The sequence below is a fragment of the Manis javanica genome, chromosome 6 (genome assembly GCF_040802235.1).
Source record: "Manis javanica isolate MJ-LG chromosome 6, MJ_LKY, whole genome shotgun sequence".
Taxonomy (NCBI): Eukaryota; Metazoa; Chordata; class Mammalia; order Pholidota; family Manidae; genus Manis; species Manis javanica.
In genome coordinates this window covers 20,287,498-20,311,573 of record NC_133161.1, presented here as the reverse complement: position 1 = coordinate 20,311,573, position 24,076 = coordinate 20,287,498, and the positions used below count along the sequence as shown (strand labels likewise).

Here is a 24,076-nt window from a genome sequence, read left to right as displayed (position 1 = left end):
AACACATTGGAGGCTTAAGAACACGCTCCTAAATAATCAATGGATCAATGACCAAATTAAAACAGAGATCAAGCAATATATGGAGACAAAAGACAACAACAGCACAATGCCCCAACTTCTGTGGGACGCAGCAAAGGCAGTTTTAAGAGGAAAGTATATAGCAATTCATGCCTATTTAAAGAAGGAAGAACAACTCCAAATGAATAGTATAAAGTCACAATTATTGAAACAGGAAAAAAGAAGAACAAATGAGGCCTAAAGTCAGCAGAAGGAGGAACATAATAAAGATCAGAGAAGAAATAAATAAAATTGAGAAGAATAAAACAATAGAAAAAAATCAATGAAACCAAGAGCTGGTTTGTTGATAAAATAAACAAAATAGATAAACCCCTAGCCTGACATGTTAAGAGACAAAGAGAAACTACACACATTAACAGAATCAGAAATGAGAAAGGAAAAATCATGACAGACACCACAGAAATACAAAGAATTATTACAGAATACTATGAAAACCTATATGCTAACAAGCTGGAAAACCTAGAAGAAATGGACAACTTTCTAGAAAAATACAACCTTCCAAGACTGACCCAGGAAGAAACAGAAAATCTAAACAGACCAATTACCAGCAATGAAATTGAATAGGTAATCAAAAAACTACCCAAGAACAAAATCCCTTACCAGATAGATTCACTGCTGAATTTTATCAGGCATCTAGAGAAGACTTATTACCCCTTCTCCTTAAAGTTTTCTGAAAAATAGAAGTGGAAGCAATACTCCCAAACTCATTCTATGAAGCCAGGGTAACTCTTAATACCAAAACCAGCAAAGACCCCACAGAAAAAGAAAACTATAGACCAATATCCCTGATGAACATGAAAATAGATGCAAAAATACTCAACAAAATATTAGCAAACTGAATTCAAAAATACATTAAAGAGGATCATACACTATGATCAAGTGGAATTCATCTAAGGGATGCCAGGATGGTACAAAACTCAAAATTCCATCATCATCATCCACCACATCAAGAAAAAGAAGGAGAAAAATCACATGATCATCTATCTCCATAGATGCTGAAAAAGCATTCGACAAAATTCAACATCTGTCAATGATAATAACTCTCCACAAAATAAGTATAGAGGGCAAGTACCTTGACAAAATAAAGGCCATATATGACATACCCACAGCCAACATTATACTTAACAGCGAGAGCTGCAAGGTTTTCCCCTACGATTGGGAAAAAAGACAAGGACGCCCACTCTCCCTGATTTTATTCAGCATAGTAGTGGAGGTCCTAGCCATGGCAGTCAGACAAAACAAAGAAATAAAAGGCATCCAGACTGGTAAGAAAGAAGTCAAACTGTCACTATCTGCAGATGACTTGATATTGTACCTAATAAACCCTAAAGAATCCACTCCAAAACTTCTAGAACTATTATCTGAATTCAGCTGAGTTGCAGGATACAAAATTAATACACAGAAATCTGTTGCATTCTTATACACTAATGATGAACTAGCAGAAAGAGAAATTAGGAAAACAGTTTTATTCACAATTGCATGAAATGGAATAAAATACCTAGGAATACACCTAACCAAGGAAGTGAAAGACCTATACCCTGAAAACTACAAGACACTCTTAAGAGAAATTAAAGAGGACACTAACAAATGGAAATTCATCATCCAATGCTATTGGCTAGGAAGAATTAATAATGTCAAAATGGCCATCCTGCCTAAAGCAATCTACAGATTCAATGCAATCCCTATCAAAATACCAACAGCATTCTTCAATGAACTGGAACAAATAGTTCAAAAATTCATATGGAACCACCAAAGATCCCGAATAGCCAAAGCAATCCTGAGAAGGAAGAATAAAGTGGGGAATATCACTTCTCAACTTCCAAGTTATACTACAAAGCCACTGTCTCTACTAATTGAGGCAATTTGGTACTGACAGAGGAAAAGACCCATAGACCAGTGGAAGAGAATAAAGAGTCCAGATATTAACCCAAGCATATACAGTCAGTTAATATATGATAAAGGAGCCCTGGATATACATGGATAGGACAGCCTCTTCATCAGCTGGTGTGTTGCCAAAACTGGACAGCTACATGTAAGAGAATTAAACTGGATTACTGTCTAATCCCATACACAAAAGTAAACTCAAAGTGGATCAAAGACCTGAATGTAAGTCATGAAACCATAAACTTCTTAGAATAAAACATAGGCAAAAATCTCTTGGACATAAACATGAGCAACTTTGTCATGAACTTATCTCCCTGAGCAAGGGCAACAAAAGCAAAAATGAACAAGTGGGACTATACCAAACTAAAAAGCTTCTGTATAGCAAAGGACACCATCAATAGAACAAAAAGACATCCTACAGTATGGGAGAATGTATTCATAAATGACATGTCTGATAAGGAGTTGACATCCAAAATATGTAAAGAGCTCATGCACCTCAGCAAACAAAAAGCAAATAACCCAATTAAAAAATGGACAGAGAATCTGAACAGACACTTCTCCAAAGAAAAACTTCAGATGGCTAACAGGCACATGAAAAGATGTGCCACATCGCTAATCAAAATGCAAGTGAAAACCACAATGAGATATCACCTCACACCAATTATGATGGCCACCATCCAAAAGACAAACAGCAGTAAATGTTGGCAAGGGTGTGGGGACTGGGGAATCCTCCTACACTGCTGGTGGGAATGTCAATCAGTTCAACCATTGTGGAAAGCAGTACAGAGGTTCCTTGTAAAACTAAAAATAGAAATACCATTTGACCCAGGAGTTCCACTCCTAGTAATTTACCATAAGAGTGCAGCAGCCCAGTTTGAAATATACATATGCACCCCTATGTTTATCACAGCACTATTAAATGGAAGCACCCTAAGTGTCCATCAGTAGATGAATGGATAAAGAAGAGTTGGTACATATACACAATGGAATGTTATTCAGCCATAAGAAGAAAACAAATCAGACCATTTGCAACAACATGGATGGAGCTAGAGGGTATTATGCTCAGTGAAATAAGCCAGATGGAAAAAGATAAGTATCAAATGATTTCACTTATCTGTGGAGTATAAGAACAAAGCAAGAACTGAAGGAACAAAGCAGCAGCAGACTCACAGAACCCAAGAATGGACTGACCGTTAGTAAAGGGAAAGGGACTAGGGAGGATGGGTAGGAAGGGAGGGATAAGGGGGGAAAAGGGGTATTATGATTGTCACCCATAATGTAGAGGGGGTCCTCGGGGAAGGCAGTATAACACAGAGAAGACAATTAGTGATTCTATAGCATCTTACTACCCTGATCGACAGTGACTATAATGATGTGTGTGGTGGGGACTTGATAATGGGAGGATTCTAGTAACCATAATGTTGCTCATGTAATTGTACATTAATGATACCAAAAAAGAAAAAAACTTTAAACATAATATTTCAAAGAAGATGCTATACTTGAGACCTCTCATCTCCATTTTGATATCTTGAAATGAGAATTGGCATAAAAGTGATGAGTCTTTTAATATTTGTTGCTGAGCATTGGGCAAATAGTAGGACACATACCAGAATAGTGACATTCATTATGGCTGGGTTTTACAGTTACCAGTGGTTTTAAATTTTATTTTTTAAAAATATAGTATTAAAATTTTTTATGATTAATAAGTTGGATAAAATTGTATTCATCAGCATTCCTTTTAGGAAGAGAACTTTTTTGGGAGGGATCATGCTGTAGGTCAAGGTAAAACGAGTTCTTGTGAGACTTGATTATAGGAGGAACTATTTGCAATACTAAGGAGATGTTGCTTGTTAGTAGGACCAGAGAAAGGGAACAAGAAACATAGATAGATGGTAGTGGAGCATGTGAATGACAGAATGCCATGCTTCATGACATGACTTTCTTCTCCATTTGAAAATCTTTGAAATTTCCTCTAGTAACATTGAGTTGGGAGTTAATATATATGTATATATTTCAGGGTGGGGTGGGTTGAAACTGGTGATGCAGTGAGGTTTGGGTTACAGATTGTGGTAGGGCAGGAGCTTAGTTTCTGAGGATTCAAGTATCTGTAAACAGAAATGTAAGGAAACATGCCACCGGGACAAGTCTTAGAAAAAGTTTTCAACTTCCACAAGACTGCAATTGCAGTTTAAGTTAAGTTTAAGCAGGTGTTTGGTTGTGAGAGAAGTTAATCCAGGAATCTGATATGCTCAAGAGAAAACAAAAGAACTAAAAAGAAACCCATTGTGTAAAGGTCCTCATAATTTTTATACCTTGATATTCCCAGTATTTTGTTTCAGCTAATCATTGCTGTCCATATTACTTTCTGTCACCATTCTCTATCCTTTCTGTATTTCCATGTTTCCTTAGAGAGGCTTCAGAACGGGCTTTAAGGAAGCCCTGGACACTCTTGACATGGTATTTTTGTCTGTGTGCCTTTGTGGAGTTTATTGGAGAGATTCATTACCATATTTTTTAAAGGGTTAAATACCTCTTAATTCTTGACATTCCATGGTAAGTACTGCTGAACTAGGTTTTCAAATGTTACTTCAAATAAAATTCTTACTTATTCTGCATAAGTATTATTCATATTTGAAATAATAATGTTACAATGTAAACTGTTGCCCTCATTTCCCCTACTCTTGTTTTTCCCACAGATTATTTGTTGCTAAATCTGAGGTATATGAAGAAGAACCTAGTAGACAGTAAGGTCAGAAGAGATAAGTGAGGGGTCAGATTGCATTGAGTCTTTTAGGCTTTTGTAAGAACTTTACCTTTATTCAAAGTGAAATGGGAAGACATTGTTACATTTTGAGAAGTGGTATGTACTGAGTGGCATTTTATCAAGACAAATCTGGTGAGGAGTGGAAGCAGACCTTTTAGGAAGTAATTGCGTGGCAGAGAAGTGATGATATCATTGACCTATGCTAACATAGTAATAGTAATGTTTAGAATTGAGTGGATTTTAGATGGATATTGAAGATGTTATCTATAGAGAAAACTACCAAGATTTGTGAATGGATTGATTGTGAGGTGTGAAAGATAGGAAGGAGTGAAGGATGTATCAAGATTTTGACCTGAGCTATTGGAAGACTAGTTTAGTCATTGCTTAAGATGGGTAAAATCAGAGAATCAAATATGGTGGGTTGTTCAGCAACTCAATTTTAGACAAACTAGGTTTGAGATGCCAATTAGACATTCAAATACATATGTCAAGTAAACACTGAATATATTAGTTTGGGGTTCAGAAGATAAGTCCAGACAGAATAATCATTTCCCTCTCTGTATTTACATAATGCTTTGTTCATAATATTATTTTTAATAGAATGATTCACGTATTGTTCTATTTTTTTTTAATATTCTGTATGAAAATTTACAACAGAAAATGACATTAAAATGTAAGATTTTAATTTTACATTTTGTTAGCTCTTTAAAATTTACTACCAAGCTTTTATTTTTCATTTATTTATTTAGACTGTAGTTGATACACAGTATCATTTTGGCTTCCCATATTGTTTTAGAGTTGTTCATGTAGGTGTTATATATGATATTCCTGTCCATTCAGCTTCTCCTTTCTGCCCCCAGCCATAGTAGTCTTATTTTGAGCGGGGGAGCAAAACGATCCTGCCTTATTTACTTCTTTGTCTATTTGTTTGTTTTGTTATCATTAATCTACAATTACATGAAGACCATTATGTTTACCAGGCTCCTCCCTTCACCAAGTAGCCCCACCACACCCCGTTACAGTCATATCCATCAGCGTAGAATCACTACTTGTCTTCCCTGTGTTGCACAGCCCTCCCCATGCCCCCTCCACATGCTAATTATACATGCTAATTGTAATACCCCCTTGCTCGCCACCCCCCTTATCCCTCCTTTCCCACCCTTCCTTCTCAGTCCCCTTCCCTTTGGTAACAGTTAGTCCATTCTTGGGTTCTGTGATTCTGCTGCTGTTTTGTTCCTTCAGTTTTTCTTTATTCTTATACTCCACATATGAGTGAAATCATTTGGTATTTGTCTTTCTCTGCATGGCTTATTTCACTGAGCATAATACCCTCTAGCTCCATCCATGTTTTTGCAAATTGTAGTATTTGTTTTCTTCTTATGGCTGTGTAATATTCCATTGTGTATATGTACCAAATCTTCTTTATCCATTCACCTACCGATGGACACTTAGGTTGCTTCCATTTCTTGGCTATTGTAAATAGGGCTGCGATAAACATAGGGGTGCATCTGTCTTTTTCAAACTAGGCTACTGCATTTTTAGGGTACATTCCTAGAAGTGGAATTACTGAGTCGAATGGTATGTCTATTTTGAGCTTTTTGAGGAACATCCGTATTGCTTTCCTCAATGGTTGAACTAATTTACATTCCCACCAGCAGTGTAGGAGGGTTCCCCTTTCTCCACAACCTTGCCAACATTTGTTGTTGTCTGTCTTTTGGATGGTAGTCATCCTTCCTGGTGTGAGGTGATATCTCATTGTGGTTTTAATTTGCATTTCTCTGATAACTAGTGATGTGGAGCATCTTTTCATATGTCTGTTGTCCATCTAAATTTCTTATTTGGAGAACTGTCTGTTCAGCTCCTCTGCCCATTTTTTAATTGGATTATTTGCTTTTTGTTTGTTGAGGTGTGTGACCTCTTTATATATTTTGGATGTCAAGCTTTTATCGGATCTGTCTTTTATGAATATATTCTCCCATACTGTAGGGTACCTTTTTGTTCTATTGATGGTGTCCTTTGCTGTACAGAAGCTTTTCAGCTTGATATAGTCCCACTTGTTCATTTCTGCTTCTGTTTCCCTTGCCCGGGGATATATGTTCATGAAGAAGTCGCTGATGTTTATGTCCATGAGATTTTTGCCCATGTTTTTTTCTAGGAGTTTTATGGTTTCATGACTTACATTCAGGTCTTTGATCCATTTCAAATTTACTTTTGTGTATGGGGTTAGACAATGGTCCAGTTTCATTCTCTTACATGTAGCTGTCCAGTTTTGCCAGCACCATCTGTTGAAGAGACTGCCATTTCCCCATTGTATGTCCATGGCTCCTTTATTGAATATTAACTGACCATATATGTTTGGGTTAATGTCTGGAGTCTCTAATCTGTTCCACTGGTCTGTGGCTCTGTTCTTGTGCCAGTACCAAATTGTCTTGATTACTATGGCTTTGTAGTAGAGCTTGAATTTGGGGAGTGAGATCCCCGTCACTTTATTCTTCTTTCTTAGGATTGCTTTGGCTATTCGGGGTCTTTGGTGTTTCCATATGAATTTTTGAACTATTTGTTCCAGTTCGTTGAAGAATGTTGCTGGTAATTTGATAGGGATTGCATCAAATCTGTATATTGCTTTGAGCAGGATGGCCATTTTGACAATATTAATTCTTCCTAGTCAAGAGCATGGGATGAGTTTCCATTTGTTAGTGTCCTCTTTAATTTCTCTTAAGAGTGTCTTATAGTTTTCAGGGTATAGGTCTTTCACTTATTTGGTTAGGCTTACTCCTAGGTATTTTATTCTCTTTGATGCAGTTGTGAATGGAATTGTTTTCCTGATTTCTCTTTCTATTGGCTCATTGTTAGTGTATAGGAAAGCCACAGATTTCTGTCTGTTAATTTTGTATCCTGCAACTTGCTGTATTCCGGTATCAGTTCTAGTAGTTTTGGAGTGGAGTCTTTAGGGTTTTTTACGTACAGTATCATGTCATCTGCAAATAGTGACATCTTAACTTCTTCTTTACCAATTGGGATTGGTTGTATTTCTTTTTTTTTGTCTAATTGCCGTGGGTAGGACCTCCAGTACTATGTTGAATAACAGTGGGGAGAGTGGGCATCCCCTGTCTTACTCCAGCTTCTCGCTGTTCAATATGATGTTGGCTGTGGGCTTATCATCTATCGCCTTTATTATGTTAAGATACTTTCCCTGTATACCCATTTTGCTGAGAGTTTTTATCATGAATGGATGTTGAATTTTGTCGAATGATTTTTCAGCATCTATGGAAATGATCATGTGGTTTTGTCTTTCTTTTTGTTTATGTCATGGATGATGTTGATGGATTTTCGAATGTTGTACCATCCTTGCATCCCTGGGATGAATCCCACTTCGTCATTATGTATGATCCTTTTGATGTATTTTTGAATTTGTTTTGCTGATATTCTGTTGAATATTTTTGCATCTATGTTCATTAGGGATATTGGTCTGACATTTTCTTTTTTGGTGGTGTCTTTGCCTGGTTTTGGTATTAGCGTGATGTTGGCTTCATAGAATGAGTTTGGGAGTATTCCCTCCTCTTCTATCTTTTGGAAAACTTTAAGGAGAATGGGTGTTATATCTTCTTTGTATGTCTGAAAATTCCGAGGTAAATCCATCTGGCCTGGGCGCTTTGTTCCTGGGTAGTTTTTTGATTACCGCTTCAATTTCTTTGCTGGTAATTGGTTTGTTTAGATTTTGTATTTCTTGGTCAGTCTTGGAAGGCTGTATTTTTCTAAGAAGTCCATTTCTTCTAGGTTTTCCAGCTAGTTAGCATATAGGTCTTCATAGTATTCTATTATAATTCTTTGTATTTCTGTGGGGTCAGTCATGATTTTTCTTTTCTCGTTTCTGATTCTGTTGATGCGTTGATTCTCTTTTTCTCTTAATAAGTTTGGCTAGAGGCTTATCTACTTTGTTTATTTTCTCAAAGAACCTGCTCTTGGTTTCACCGACTTTTTCTATTGTTTTATTCTTCTCAATTTTATTTATTTATTCTCTGATCTTTATTATGTCCCTCCTTCTGCTGACTTTAGGCCCCATTTGTTCTTCTTTTTCCAATTTTTATAATTGTGACGTTAGACTATTCATTTGGGATTGTTCTTCCTTCTTTAAATATGCCTGGATTGCTATATACTTTCCCCTTAAGACTGCTTTCGCTGCATCCCACAGAAGTTGGGGCTTTGTGTTGTTGTTGTCATTAGTTTCCATATATTGATGGATCTCCATTTTAATTTGGTTGTCAATCTATTGATTATTTAGGTGCATGTTGTTAAGCTTCCATGTGTTTGTGAGCCTTTTTGCTTTCTTTGTACAATTTATTTCTAGTTTTATACCTTTGTGGTCTGAAAAATTGGTTGGTAGAATTTCAATTTTTAAAAATTTCCTGAGTCTCTTTTTGTGGCCTAGTATGTGGTCTATTCTGGAAAATATTCCATGTGCAGTTGAGAAGAATGTGTATCCCATTGCTTTTGGATGTAGAGTCTATAGATGTCTATTAGGTCCATCTGTTCTAGTGTGTTGTTTAGTGCCTCTGTGTCCTTACTTATTTTCTGTCTTGTGGATCTGTTCCTTGGAGTGAGTGGTGTGGTGAAGTCTCCTAAAATGAATGCATTGCATTCTATTTCCTCCTTTAGTTCTGTTAGTATTTGTTTCACATATGCTGGTGCTCCTGTGTTGGGTGCATATATATTTATAATGGTTATGTCCTCTTGTTGGACTGACCCCTTTATCATTATTTGATGTCCTTCTTTATCTCTTGTTACTTTCTTTATTTTGAAGTCTATTTTGTCTGATACTAGTATTGCAACACCTGCTTTTTTCACCCTGTTGTTTGCATGAAATATGTTTTCCATCCTTTGATTTTTAGTCTGTGTAAGTCTTTGTGTTTGAGGTGCGTCTCTTGTAAGCAGCATATAGATGGGTCTTGCTTTTTTATCCATTCTGTTACTCTGTGTCTTTTGATTGGTGCATTCAGTCCATTCACATTTAGGGTGATTGTTGAATGATATGTACTTATTGCCATTGCAGGCTTTAGATTTGTGGTTACCAAAGGTTAAGGTTAGCTTCTTTAGTATCTTACTCCCTAACTTTACTCGCTTATTGAGCTATTATGAACACTGTTCATAATCGCTCATAATATTTCTCTCCCTTCTTATTCCTCCTCATCCATTCTTTATATGTTGGTTGTTTTATTCTGTGCTCTTTTTTCTTTCCTTTAACTGCTTTTGTGGGTAGTTGATTTTATTTTTTGCCTTTAGTTAGTATTTGGTTGGTCTGCTTTTTTTACTCTGATTTTATTTTCTCTGGTGACATCTGTTTAGCCTTAGGAGTGCTCCCATCTAGAGCAGTCCCTCTAAAATACCCTGTAGAGGTGGTTTGTGGGAGACAAATTCCCTCAACTTTTTCTTGTCTGGGGATTTTTTAATCCCTCCTTCATATTTAAATGATAATCATGCTGGATACAGTATTCTTGTTTCATGGCCCTTCTGTTTCATTACATTAAATATATCATGCCATTTTCTTCTGGCCTGTAAAGTTTCTGTTTAGAAGTCTGATGATAGCCTGATGGGTTTTCGTTTGTAGGTGACCTTTTTCCTCTTTCTAGCTGCCTTTAAAACTTTGTCCTTGTCCTTGATCTTTGCCATTTTTATTATTATGTGTCTTGGTGTTGTCCTCCTTGGGTCCTTTCTGTTGGGAGTTCTTTATACTTCCATGGTCTGAACGATTATTTCCTCCCCCAGTTTGGGTAAGTTTTCAGGGATTATTTCTTTAAAGACACTTCCTATCCCCTTTTCTCTCTCTTCTTCTAGTACACCTGTAATGCGAATATTGTTCCTTTTGGATTGGTCACACATTTCTCTTAATATTGTTTCATTCCTTGAGATCCTTTTATCTCTCTCTGCATCACCTTCTATGCGTTCCTGTTCTCTGGTTTCTATTCCATCAATGGCTCTTGTATCTTATCCTTTCTGCTTATAAATCCTTCCAGAGATTGTTTCATTTCTGTGATCTCCCTCTGGATGTCATCCCTTAGCTCTTGCATATTTCTCTGCAACTCCATCAGCATGGTTATGAGCTTTATTTTGAATTCTCTTTTAGGGAGATTGGTTAGGTCTATCTCCCAGATTCCTTGTCAAGGGTGGATATCTAGGTTAGTCTGGTCTGTATCAAATTCTTTTGCCTTTTCATGGTGATGGAGCTATTTGTGGGGAGCTGATGCGTGTGTTGGCTTGGAGAATGTCCCTTCTTGCTGGTTTGTGGCCTTCCTCTCCTGGACAGTGACCCCTAGTGTCTTGTGTTGGGCAGCTGCGCACAGATGGGGTTTCTAATTTTTGTCTCTCCGCTGTGAAAGAAGCTCTACCCTGCTGCCTCAGGCTGCTTCTCCACTATGGCGGAGCGACGTTGGAGGGGAAATGGGCGGGAGGCTGTTTATCTCTGTGAGGGGCCCCCGAGCTGCTCTGGCTCCCAGGGTGTTAGGGCCCCCATAGTTCCCCGGGATTCCCTGCTACTGGGCCAAGTGTCCCGGGACGTTTCTATCCAGCTGTGGGGTCCCTGTCCCTTTAAGTCTTTGAAAAAGCACTCGCTTTTCTTTCTCCCCGTGGCTCTGGCTGCGGCGACCCACTCACAGGTCTTACGGTCCTGTTTCCCTAGTTTCCAGCACCCCACTCACCCACTGTGTGTCTGCGCTCCGGTGCGGATGGCTGGGGCTATGTGTTTAGCAGTCCTGGGCTCCCTCTCCCTTCCCGCTCCGACTCCTCTCCTCCCGCCGGGAGCTGGGGTGAGGGGCGCTCGGGTCCCGCTGGACCGCAGCTTGTATCTTATCCCTTTCGCGAGGTGTTGGGTTCTCACCGGTGTGGATGTAGCCTGGCTGTTGTCCTGTATCTTCTGGTCTCTCTTTTTGGCATAGTTGTATTTGCTGTACTTTCAAAAATACGTATGGTTTGGGAGGAGATTTCCGCTGCTGTACTCATGCCTCCATCTTGACTCCACCCCACCTTATTTATTTAATAGCTATAGAACCTGGTATGGAATGGATGCATGCTAAATATTTGTTGAATTGAATCAAAATTTTAAAATTCATTTTCCTTCAAATGGAAAGAAAAATGTTTATTTGGAAACTGCACTCTGATATTGCTGTAAACCTGATGAGTGGATCATGTTATGATACCATTTATTGTAATATGCTAACATTTAGGTGAATTTATGTTGTTATACCCTAATATATTTACATTTTCTGATTTCTGCTTGTTCTTTTATAGTATGCTTCTTTTAAAGCTGTAGTTATAATTACTGTGGGATCTATAGGTAGAAATTTAAATGTATGCAGAGCTTTGCATTTTGTAGGGTAACATTTGGGCTTACTGAATTTACTTTGGATAGAATAGCAGAATCTGGGATCTTGGAATTTTTTTCTCTAGAAATCTATTTCTATTATAAAACTGTTAATACCATGATTTTCCAAGGTGCTTTCATATACATTGAATACTTATTTCATCATGTATGTACCAGCACCTTCTAATAACTGCTACTATCAGGGTGATCTTAATAATCTTCAAGGAGATTATATTCATAAATCTTTGACAGAACCTTTTCTGGTCAGCTTAATGATATGACACCCAAATGAAGTTGTTTGGAGGTTGAGTTTTGGGGAACGATGTATGTGTGCTGTAGACATATTTGAATTTGAATCCATACTTTACCACTGACTTTTTGTTTGATGTTAGATGAGTTGTAATGATGATAAAAATGGGAATAATAGATTAAATTGTTGGGAGAGTTAAATGAAATAATGTACTTTATATACAAACTATGTATTTATATAATATATAATACGTATTTTTATATGTAACATATTAATGTATAATATATACTGGTTAGTTATGAGAATTTTATATTAGTCTAGAGACCTTTTATTTTTTTCTGTTTTTGACAGAATCTAACAGTGGAAATAATTTTAAAACAATATTTTTTGCAAAAGAATCTTAAACAACTTGAAAAGCATTGTTGAGAAAAAAATAATGTACCCATAATCTCATATTCTGACAAACCAATGATATTCAGTATATCAGTTTTATCTTTTAAATATATTGTCCTAATTGATGTATTAGAAAAGAAAGGTAATCATAAATAATACTTTTAAGAGTTTTAGGAAAAAACAATAAAATCTGTTTAAGAATTTTGTTGATACAGATTAGGTGGGTTTAGTAACCAAAGCATGACTTTCCCCAAGTAGAGTTTGAGGAAACTACAAGTTCATCTTCATAAAATTGGTGTGTGAATAGTGAAATATGGTTTATAGAAGTCAAGCTAATTATTTTAAGTATGCATTTTCAGGGTTTCAGAGTGCGGGCTGTTAATCTGTTGAAGTTAATATACAACATATTGTTTGTATATACACTTTTCTGGAAAGACAATCCATGAACTCAGATCATCAAAGGGATTCTTAAGTCAAAAAGTTAAGAACACCTTCACCAGAGTAAACTTCATAAAGTTATTTTCATCTTTAAATTGGTTTATATTTCAAAGCAGTTATTGCTTCCCAGCATTTCATATATTTTGTTTTCGTCAATATTAAAAATTTAATACAACATAAACTTTGTTTTCCTTTTTCAGTCTCTTTTTTTTTTTTTTTTTCATTTTGCTGCAGCTCTAAGGATAGTGACTTTTTAAAATGACATGATGGCATAAATACAACATTTAATTTTAAAAGCTTTCTTCCATTTTCGGTGAGTTCTTTCATTCATACCATGGTAGAGAATAGAGAAGGAATGTAGCTTTTGTCTTACTGGGTGTGTATGTCAGTTTTATTGATTATGATCCCTATACCTAGCACCTCTCCACTTAGTCTCTTCAACTCTGAATTGGGTTTCCACTCAGGGTAAAATAAGGTGAATAGAAAGAAAGAAAGGGCATATCTATTTTTTTTCAGTATCGAAGTCTGTTCAGATGAAAATTTAAATGTCTGTTGTACCAGGCATTTCTTTGCTGTGTACCTCTACCTCTCATTGAATTTTGAGAACCACCAGTACCAGCCTTTTTCCCTCTCTCTATTAGAAGATATAATAAGAGTCAGGCCAAACCCCAGTGTTCGGCATCTACAAAAGAAGTTCAGTGGGTGTTGCTTGTCACTTGGAAAAGCCCTCCTATGCATATCTGAACATTTGATTATTCTGTGCCAATTATATGAGAGAGACGCTTTTTTTTGTTAAACACACAGTGCCACATAATGATATCCTTATATGCCTTAAGCAAACTTTGAAGGAAATAGATAAACATAGGTTTGGTTGTTAATTACAAATATATTCATATGGCTATATTTCTGTAGCTATGTATGACATGAATCTTTCATAGTTACCAGAAAAGAATTTTGAAATACAGCTTTAATTAAAAATACAAAATATATTGTCATAAGCAGAAAGCACAACCTTTTAGCAGGGAAAATAACTACAGGACCCTTAAGCAATGTAGGTTTGACCTGCATAGGTCAACTTATACATGGCTTTTTAAAATTAATATATTGGAAAATTTTTAGGAGATTTGTGACAATTCGAAGAAACATTTTCTTTTCTCTAGCTTACTTTATTGTAAGAATATAGTATATAATACATATACAAAATGTGTGTTGATCAACTGTTTATGTTATTCATAAGGCTTCCATTCAGTAGCGAGCTATTAATAGTTAAGTTTTGGAGGAGTCAGAAGATATATACAGAGGTTGGTATCCTTAGTCCCCATGTTGTTCAAGGGTCATCCACATTTCATGTGTTGAATTCACCCAAAAGATCAGTGTCTAGATAGTTTTGTAATCTTAGCTTTATATAAGAATATAGTTTTATTTTGAAAGGGAGGCAGATTGTTAATCTTCTGGGTCTTGAGAGTTTCAAGGGAATGACTAAAGAAGATAAGGTTAAAGAGTAAATTTAAAAAATCTCTCCCCTTCTAATTTATCCCTTTCTTCAAAATTCTCATGTCAATTTAAGGTCTTACCAACTACATTTTCAGAAAGATTAAACTCTTAAACTAAATGTCCTGATGGGATTCAGTTTTATCTTGAGTATAAGTTGATGTTCCTTAAAACTTCTTAAAATTTCATTTGTTTTTCTCTCAGTGTCTGTGTTAAACTAAGAATTAAGCTAACCTAAACCTAAATGTCCATCAATAGATGAATGGATAAAGAAGATGTGGTCCATATACAAAATGGAATATTTTCAGCCATAAAAAGAAAAGAAATCCTACCATTTGCAGCAACATGGATAGATCTAGAGGGTATTATGCTCAGTGAAATAAACCAGGCAGAGAAAGACGAACACCAAATGATTTCACTCATTTGTGGAGTATAAAAACAAAGCGAAAGAGAAGAAACAAAAAAAGCAATAGACTCGTAGACACCAGGAAGGGACTAGTGGTTACTAAAGGGGAAGGTTGTGGAGGGTGGGTGGGGAGGGAGAAGGGGATAAACGGGCACTATAATTCACAATCACAACATAGGTAGGTCATGGGGAAGGCAGTACAGCACCGAGAATACAGTTAATGACTATAACATCTTACTACGTTGATAGACAATGGCTGCAATGGAGGGGGTGAGGTCTTGATAATATGGGTGAATGTTGAACCACTGTTTGTGTATGTGAAACCATCATAATATTGTATATCAATCATACTTTAATAAAAAATAAATAAAATTAAGCTAACCTAACTATTGTTAGCCCTTTTCCTACCTTTTCTTTTTGATAAGTGAATTTTATCTAAGGTTGGGCTTATACTATATGAGGGCATAATATATTCATTCTGTACTGTTTCAAAGTGGGAAAATGGATTTAATTATGAAAATAGTGTGCCATCTTGTGGAGGGTTATTCAGCCAGCAGTCTGATTTGCTCCTAACAACTAAAGTAGAAGAATGTATGTTGCAGGTGAACTCCTAAGATAAAAATCCTGTTTTTTATGCAGAATGGTGTGAAGACACTGATGTGTTAACATTTCTACCTTTATATTATGTAAGATGTGTAGAATAGTACTACTGGCAGTAGGTATCTGCGGTTTATTTAGTGCTGGTACCAAAAAGACATGTACCAAAGAATATGGTTAAATTTTAGTTTTTGTGGCCCGAGTAATGACAGCTTGATTGATTGATTGATTGATGATTCATTTTCTTTAATCTCTTAGAATGAAGTTGGTTTGACATTTTGAGTATAGGCTATTGCTGGTCACTTTATTTCTAATCCTTCTTTTGCTGGCTCCTCATTTTTAGTCGGTACTATATGCTGCAAGTACAGATCTGACCTTGTCACAGCTCTGCTTAAGATCTTCTGTAGCTACTCCACTGTCTGTGGAGTCAAGTTCAAAACCCTTCTATTGTCACTTAGCCCCTTTCATAACCTGGCCACTGCCTGTCTTTTTAAATTCTCTCAACCTATACTCCTTCTGTGTTCTGCTTTTAAATTGAGCAGCATATTTATTCATCATACTGTTTTACCACTTCACATGCATTAATTTAATTATCACAGTAACTTATTAAGTATTGTGTGCCATTTTACAGATGAGGAAACTGTTGGCTAAGGAACTTGGTGGTGGTTACACAGCTGTGGTCATAGAGCTAATTCCATCTGAGCTTTGCTTGGCTTTAGATTTAGAGTCCATGCCTTTTAAAACACTTTTTGAGTTTACCTTTCTTATATTTTTACTCTGCTTGGAGAGTCCTCTGTTCCCCATTCTGCCAACAAAGCCACCTTGTGATGCATAGGTCAAATTCCACTGTCACCATGAAGCCTTTCCTGAGTCCCCTCAGCCGGGTATATACTCTCCTCTTTTGAACCTCATGGTGCTTTGTACCTTTCTTATGCTACTTATTCTACCCTGCAATTTAGTGATTTATGTGCTTGTTTTATATTCTCGAGTAGATTTTATGCTCTTTGAGGATAGGGACTTCATCTTCATTCTTTTGTGTGAAGTGCTTTGTCAATTGAGATTAGTATTCAAAATGTATTGACTAAACATTTCTCTGAGTGCTGGCAGGAATGGATATCCTCAGTAGCCTAGAATAAGCCTATAGCTCCTTTCAGAAAAAAAGTATAGAGAAAGGGCTGCTGCTTGAGAAGGACTGTACTGTCCCAGGGCTGTACATGAATTGTTACATAACCTATAACCATGAGAATGAACATCCAGTAAACCAAGCTACTATCCTGTTGGCAAATAGTAATGTTTTCTTTTTTCTCTCTACAGTGCTGTCCAATTATTTCTACAATATTTAAAAGTTTTTGACATCCTTTATGCATGAAATAATACTTTTGCTGGTGCTTGTTTCTAGATAATATTTCATCTCTGAAGCATTTAACTTAAATGATTAGATGATTTAATTAAAATTTTGTGTGTTTCATTCAGGTATATCAAAAGGTCCTGTTTCCATCCAATTCATTCAATTTTACTATTAAACTTCATCTGGGACTACAAAGCATTCACAAACAAGAATGACATCTTGGAATAATTCCACTGGGATGCTTGCTCTGTGCCAGATTTTATTTTGCTCAGCTATCAATGAGGCTGTTGTGGAAATGTGGGTTTTCTTTGCTGTGAGAATTAAGGCGTACAAAGAGACCTGCTTTTCAGAAAGAACATTGAGAACCCAAAGCCCAAGAGGAAGGGTTATTAAAGTTAATGAACGAGGGTAACCTTACCCAGAGACACTATAAAACAAAAGGTCAATTGCTATTGCTATTTTAGTTACATATCCCCTCCCACTCTGGGCTTCAGAATTTAACAGGGTTAATTGCCTTTATAGTAAGCCTTGGCAAATTTTTTTGAGCCAGATGAAATTTCTTTAGTTTTTTTTTTTCCCCTTGTAAAATTCTAAGCATCTGGGCATTACTGTGTGCCACTTGAGAAACAGAATGTTACTTAACTAATGGTAATGAATTGTTTTGAATTCTGAGATAATACAGTTTTTTAATGGTTTGAAATAATTGTCTTTATTTCACATTTATACAGAGCCAAAAGCATTCTAAGTAAGAGTTAGACATGGATTAAGATACAGTAATGTTGTTTTCATTGCATATGTGATACTTAGTAACTGAAAAGTATTTTTTATTTTTGTGCAAGTTTTAAAGGTAAAAATACTGTTCATGCTTGACAGCCTTCAGAATGTTTTCATGTAACTTAATATCTGAAGAACTTCACTACAACAGTGAGAGTTTTGTAAATGAAAAAACTAAGACCAAGGGAGGTTAAGTGTACTTGATTGCTCAGTTAGCAGAACTCAGTCCTGTTCTTACTCAGAAGCATTGTTTTGCTTTCCCTAGGTTCTTGGGGCATAGAATGGGACATTTCACTTAAAAAATTCGCTTAGAGTTTGAAATTAAATGAAAGTATGAGAAAAATCTCTTAGAAGACTGCCCAATTTTTTGAATGGCACGAATTTTCTTAAATGGGGTTTCAGTATTTCCAAGTGCACTTTGAATTGTAACCCTTCATGGCAGAACATAATTTAGATGACAGTTCTCCACATATACAGGCCTAGGGCACACCAGTTAGAAAGTAGATGGCTTTACAGTTTTACTGTAATGTCTTGCTTAACTTAAAAAATAATAACAGTTGGTGGGCTTGTGTAACCAGTAGATATCACACAGGGGAAAGATACTTGAATGAAAGAAAGGTACTATTGTAAAGAAGGATAAATGATACAGCATGTCATGTATAAAGATTTTTGCTGTTCCCTGAGCAAGAAATCAGTTTTGTTATAGTGATAAAGTCCATGATATAACAGACATTTCAGAGTTAAAAGAAACCAAATTCGCAAGATACTTAGATTGACTTAACCGTTGATTTTTGAGGAGTTAAACCTACCACAATATATTTGGAAAAATTTCCCCCCGTTTCCATGGGAGTACCAAGCCTGTTTTTTATATATCACTTTATTTTTAAGATACCAAACTCACAGCTAGTTTTAACCATTGTTTTTGTTATTGCAAGAGAAAGAATATATTTTTTAATGGGAAGTTTTTTCAGAAATAGATGTCTTTACGTTGTATTTTACACTATATATTACCCTAGGATTTCTGTTTTCTTTAGAGTTGGAAACTGCATTGTTAAGAAGCTGGTAAATGGAAACTTTTTGTGGCCTAACACAGAAAACTCCTGAACTGGCTGCACATCATACACCCTGATACTTTAAAATACAGATTTTTACCCACTGATGATGTATTGTTCAGAATCTTAGCCTCCTAGTTACCTATGTTTTTATAACTCTCTCAAAATAGTGGTTCTATAGCAGCCTTTCCATATACTAATGTTTAGGAAATACTAGTCTAGTATATATTTTGGAATATTAGTTTAGAATTTCTATTTTTAACTTTATTTAGATGTACCTTCTTACATGCTCTTAGAAATGGCTGGCTACACCTGGGTATCTATACTTAAATTTTGTCCTTAATTAATTTTTTTATACATTGTTTTCCAATTTTCTTAGAGACCGTTTATTTGTTTGGTGGCTGGGATGGAACACAGGATCTTGCTGACTTCTGGGCATACAGTGTGAAGGAGAACCAGTGGACATGTATCTCTAGAGATACTGAGAAAGAGGCAAGTTCTCAAGACTTTTTGTCCATCTGTATCATGACGGGATGTGGGCATACATTTCTTTTTCTGGATGATTTGTGCTCTTTTCTAATGTCTGTCAGCAGTGATAACAAAATAATTTGTGGTCAACAAGTTAGGTTTAAGTTGTGTTCCGGGTTCTATACTTGGTTCTTCAACTACGGGTACATGAACAAATCTGTTTTAGAGAGATAAATAGAAATGGATATCTAGTATCATTTAGTTTTTAACTACTTTAACCTGAAAATATGACTGTGTTACTATCTCTTTTCTCTTGTCCCTGTTACGTCTACTCTTACATTATGCATTGACCTTATTTTGATTTCCTCTGGAAAAAATTACTCTTTATCTCACTATTTTGGTTCCTTCTTATTCAACTATGTATCAGTTTTTTTAAATGGTGTATATTTTATTTTTAACTAAAATTATACGTATGTGTTCCTTTGTGTGTGTCTCTGTTGATACACATAAAAACATAAAGCATTTCTGTACTGAATAAGATGGCTTGAATTTATGGCTTTGAATTAAATAAGTGCATAATTAAATATACTTTATAAAGCAAGTATTAATTCCTTTTTCCCCCCAAATCTTTATAGAATTTTTTATTGTCAGATCTAAGCTGTTTCCAATTATAAGGTGAAAGATAAATTATAACACAGTAGGAGCTGGAAATGAAAAGTAGAGGGGTTAAAAACCTAATCTGGAACCCACTGATTTTAACCTAGGAAAGCCATTTCAGAAAGATCTGATGCTATGCCTTTAATCCTAGGAAACGATTCTTGCTTACTCAGTGTGTTACAGTGACTAGTCTTTTGGGTAGTTTTTCTCTTTTCAAAGATAATCTTTAAATTCTGATTTCTATTTATTATCCCTATAAAGGTATGTAAAAATGGCCTTTGCCTTTTAGTATTAAAAAACAATTTTCTGAAATGACTGTTTTTCTCAAAAAAAAAATAAAGACAGTCTAGAAAAATACCTAACTTATTTCTCTTCAACTGTTTTAATTCTAGGTTGATTGTATGTGTAATTATTCATACAATAAGTCTAGGATTCATCATGAAATCCTCCTTCTTCTTCATTGAGTATATCTAATTAGTACCTGAGTTCCAATAGTTCTGGTACCCAATGTTGTATTTCAGATATCTTTTCCTCTCTATTACTTTGGCACTACTTTCAATATTAGGTTTCCTTTCTTAAACTTTTTTGCCTCCATTGCTGGTGATCAGATCTGTTTTCCATTCATTAGCAGCCTTTTAGAAAACATATTTGGCCATTTGACACCTGCTTAAACTGTTTGGTTAGCTTCAGTCCCTGTTTCAGTTATCTATTCTGTCACATTATAAACACCCACAAAACTTCATTGACATACGTATAAAAGCATTTGTTTTGCTCATGAATCTGTATATTGTCTGGGGCACTCTTATGCTTTTAGCAGGGCTTACTGGTGTCAGGAGTCAGCTGGCTGTCAACTAGTCTAAGATAGCTTCACCTGGGACTACTTGATTCTGTTCCACATCGTTGCTCACCTTCCTGTTGCCTAGTTGGGGCTTGTTCTCGTGTTAGGGGCAGGGCTGCAAGGAGAATGAAGTAGATGGGAGCGCTCCACCAAATGTATTGTTATTCCATTGGCCAAAGAAAGTCATGTGACCAAGTCCAGCATCACCGGTAAGGGGCTCTATCAAAGGTTATAGATACAGGGAAGTGTGAATATCAGCAACAACAATCATAATAGTAAAGCTATTTATCTACCTTAGTTCCTTTTGCTTAGAGTAAAAACTTCATTTATCTAATCATGATTTGATCCTTGGTCCCCACTTACCTTTCAGGCTGCATCTCCTGACTTTGTCAGCCATACCTATAGCTGTTGGAATTACTCAACTTTCTCACCTGTGTCCTTTCGCTGTTGTATATTCCCCATTTGGAATTAGTGGGGAATTAACTAATACATTCCTGTTGAATTCCTTATGGCATGAATGATATGCTTACTCTTTAGTGAGTAAATAGGTGAGGTAAATTAAAAGAAAATTAATTCTGGAAAAAAGCAAGGAAATGATAAATACAAAATTCAGGAGTATGGCTGCTTTGACAAGAGAGGGGGTGGTTTATAGGAAGCCTGAAAGGTAATATTAATGTTCTACTTGTGAAACTGGGCATGGGTATTATTTTTTTATACCGTTTATGTATGTCATAAGTAATATTTAGAATATAGTAAATAATTACTTAAAACTAGTACCAGAAAAATATAGAGATGATTTTGATGAGAGCGTTTTGTTTCTGTTATTTTGAAGTCAGTAGAGATAAATTGTGACCCAGTACTGGAGATTTATTAGTTTATTATTACTTTCTTCATAAAGACAACTAAAAATCTTTTCTTGACCGATCCATAAATTGAATGGTAATATATGGCCCTAGCTTAAACGCTCAATCCTTCTAAAATTGAACCATTAATATTTCATGTATCTAATTATTTTCTGTACTTGTGAGTACAAACTACTGTTTGATGATAACACAGGGCATGTGTTTTAAAAGTATGATGCACAATTAAAAAGCAATATCAGTTTATACACTTTAATATGTATCTAATAACATTTAGGAAATTTAAAAACAATAGAATAGCTCAGCTCTTAGAATAATCATTTTAAATATTCATGTAGCTATTCAAGTAAGTTTTTATAGGTTCAAAAGAAATTTTTTTTTGTTTTACATTTTTATAAATCTTTATTGTCTAGCTTAGAAGACAACTAGTTTCTCATATCTGCTGCATTTAATCTCCTGTGGCATAATTGTTTTTTGTGAAGTGCATGAAGAAAATTGGACCTCACATAGATATTTTTGGAAAGGCAGTAGTATTTTAATAGCCCTTTCAGATAATTGCACATATTCTTTTTTGATCTCATATCCAAATTGACAAGTGGTTGTTTTTAAAGATAATTACATTTTAGACTATGAGATAATATCAGTTTATTTTCTATGTTCTGTGACATTTATATTAACCTACCTTGTTCTTTGAATGGATCTTGTACTTTGACCTCTGCATGGCTTTTTTACCCATGTGTTGGTCACTTGAAAATACTGGTTTCCCTGAGTTATGTACATCTTCCAGATACTGATGTTATTTATTATGTTTAAAAAAGCATGTTTGTTAATATCACCATCAATGTCATTAGAAAAGTCTTCTAAGTATTGAGAAAGTGTCAAGATTACAGTAGCATGTAGAAGTTTTCTAAAATCCTAATTTTTGCTTTAAAATGTGCATTTTGTCATTGGCAACAAATTTTGTCAGTTTTCCTTCAAAATGACATACTTCATTTGTTTTTCAGAAAGTCTCTGCCATAGCCATACTTGGATTGTTAGTTTTCTTTCAAGTATTCCACAGTGTACCATGGCAAGAGCAGCGAGGGGAACTTGGAACTTTGTCACATGGGTGCTTTTCCTTGAGATAACCATCACACATCAAGTAGTATTGTTTTATAGTTTTCTAAATCTCTTTAATGTTTGGCTTAATAGAAAGTGCCTGAATTCATTTTTGCTTCTGCATTAAATCTGTGCTATATCAAAAGTCACATAGCCTCTAGAAATTTTCATATATACTCATAAGAGAGTAAGAGTGAAAAGACAAATTTTTGCTTAGTATTATTATGAAAATAACTGACTTTGTGGAGTATCTGAAGTGCCTTGGGAGATTGCAAACTGCACTGACAGCTGTGGCTTTAACTAAATCCACAGTTCCTATTATTATCCCAGTAACGTCCCAGTATTGTCTTTTATTGGTATCCCTCTGTCACTCTCAACTCCCATCCCTTACCTACAACTCAGTTAATGATCATGCAGTACATTTCAATGTCATGTTTCTTTAGTTTCCTTTAGAATAGTTCCTTACCTTTTCCTTGTCTTTCTTAACCTTTACCTTTTTGAAGAAAACAGAGCAAATATTGTATAGGCTATCCCCTCAGCTGAGTTCGTCTGATATTTCCTTATGATTGGATTTAGGTTAAGCATTTTTAGCAGGAATACCATGTAAATGACATTGGGTCCTCCTGAGTTTATCATATCAGGAAACACATTGTGTCAGTTTGACTGATGTTAGCTTTGGTCACTTGGTTAAGGAGGGTGCCTACTGGATTTTCTACTCTACAATTAAGTAATTTTTGGAAAGACATTTTGAGATTATGAAAATACCTGTTACTTATTAAACTTAAACCCTTTTAGCATCCATTGATGAAACAAAGTTTTTCCCGAAGTTGTTATACCAACTTATATTCCTGCCAGAAATGTATTCAAGTTCTTCTTTCCCCATTAAATTGCCTTGACACTTTTGTTGAATATCAATTGGTCATATAAGAATATCTCTCTTTTTGGATACTGTATTCTGCTCAATTATCTTTTGGTCCTTTCATAAACCAATACAGTACTCCTTGAGGTCAGGTAACATAAGACCTCCTTATTCTTTTTAAAAATTGTTTTAACTCTTCTACGTCCTTTAAATTTTGTATAAATTTTAGGATTATATTCTCAGTTTCTAAAACTGTTGTGATTATTATTGGGAATGTGATGAATCTATATATCAGTTTGGAGACAGCTGCTCTCTTCCTGGTATTTTGTCTTCTAATCCATTTCCGTTGTTCAATCTCCATTTATTTCAGTCTTCATTATTTCTCAGGACTCAAAAGTTTTCAGGTTAAAGGTGTTAGATATTTCTGTTAAATTGATCCCAGTGTATTTTTTTTCATGCTATTGTAA

At 35.5% G+C, this 24,076-nt stretch overlaps 1 protein-coding gene across 6 annotated transcripts in view; it reads left to right on the top strand.

Moving 5' to 3' along the window:
- The window catches only part of MKLN1 (muskelin 1), a 375,358-nt gene that overhangs the window by 273,049 nt on the left and 78,233 nt on the right, over positions 1 to 24,076 (top strand). For all 6 annotated transcript variants that reach the window (XM_073238456.1, XM_073238453.1, XM_073238452.1 and 3 more), the window contains one exon: positions 19,209 to 19,321. In XM_073238456.1, coding sequence (XP_073094557.1) covers positions 19,209 to 19,321 — 113 coding nt within the window. The remainder of the gene's footprint in view (positions 1 to 19,208; positions 19,322 to 24,076) is intronic.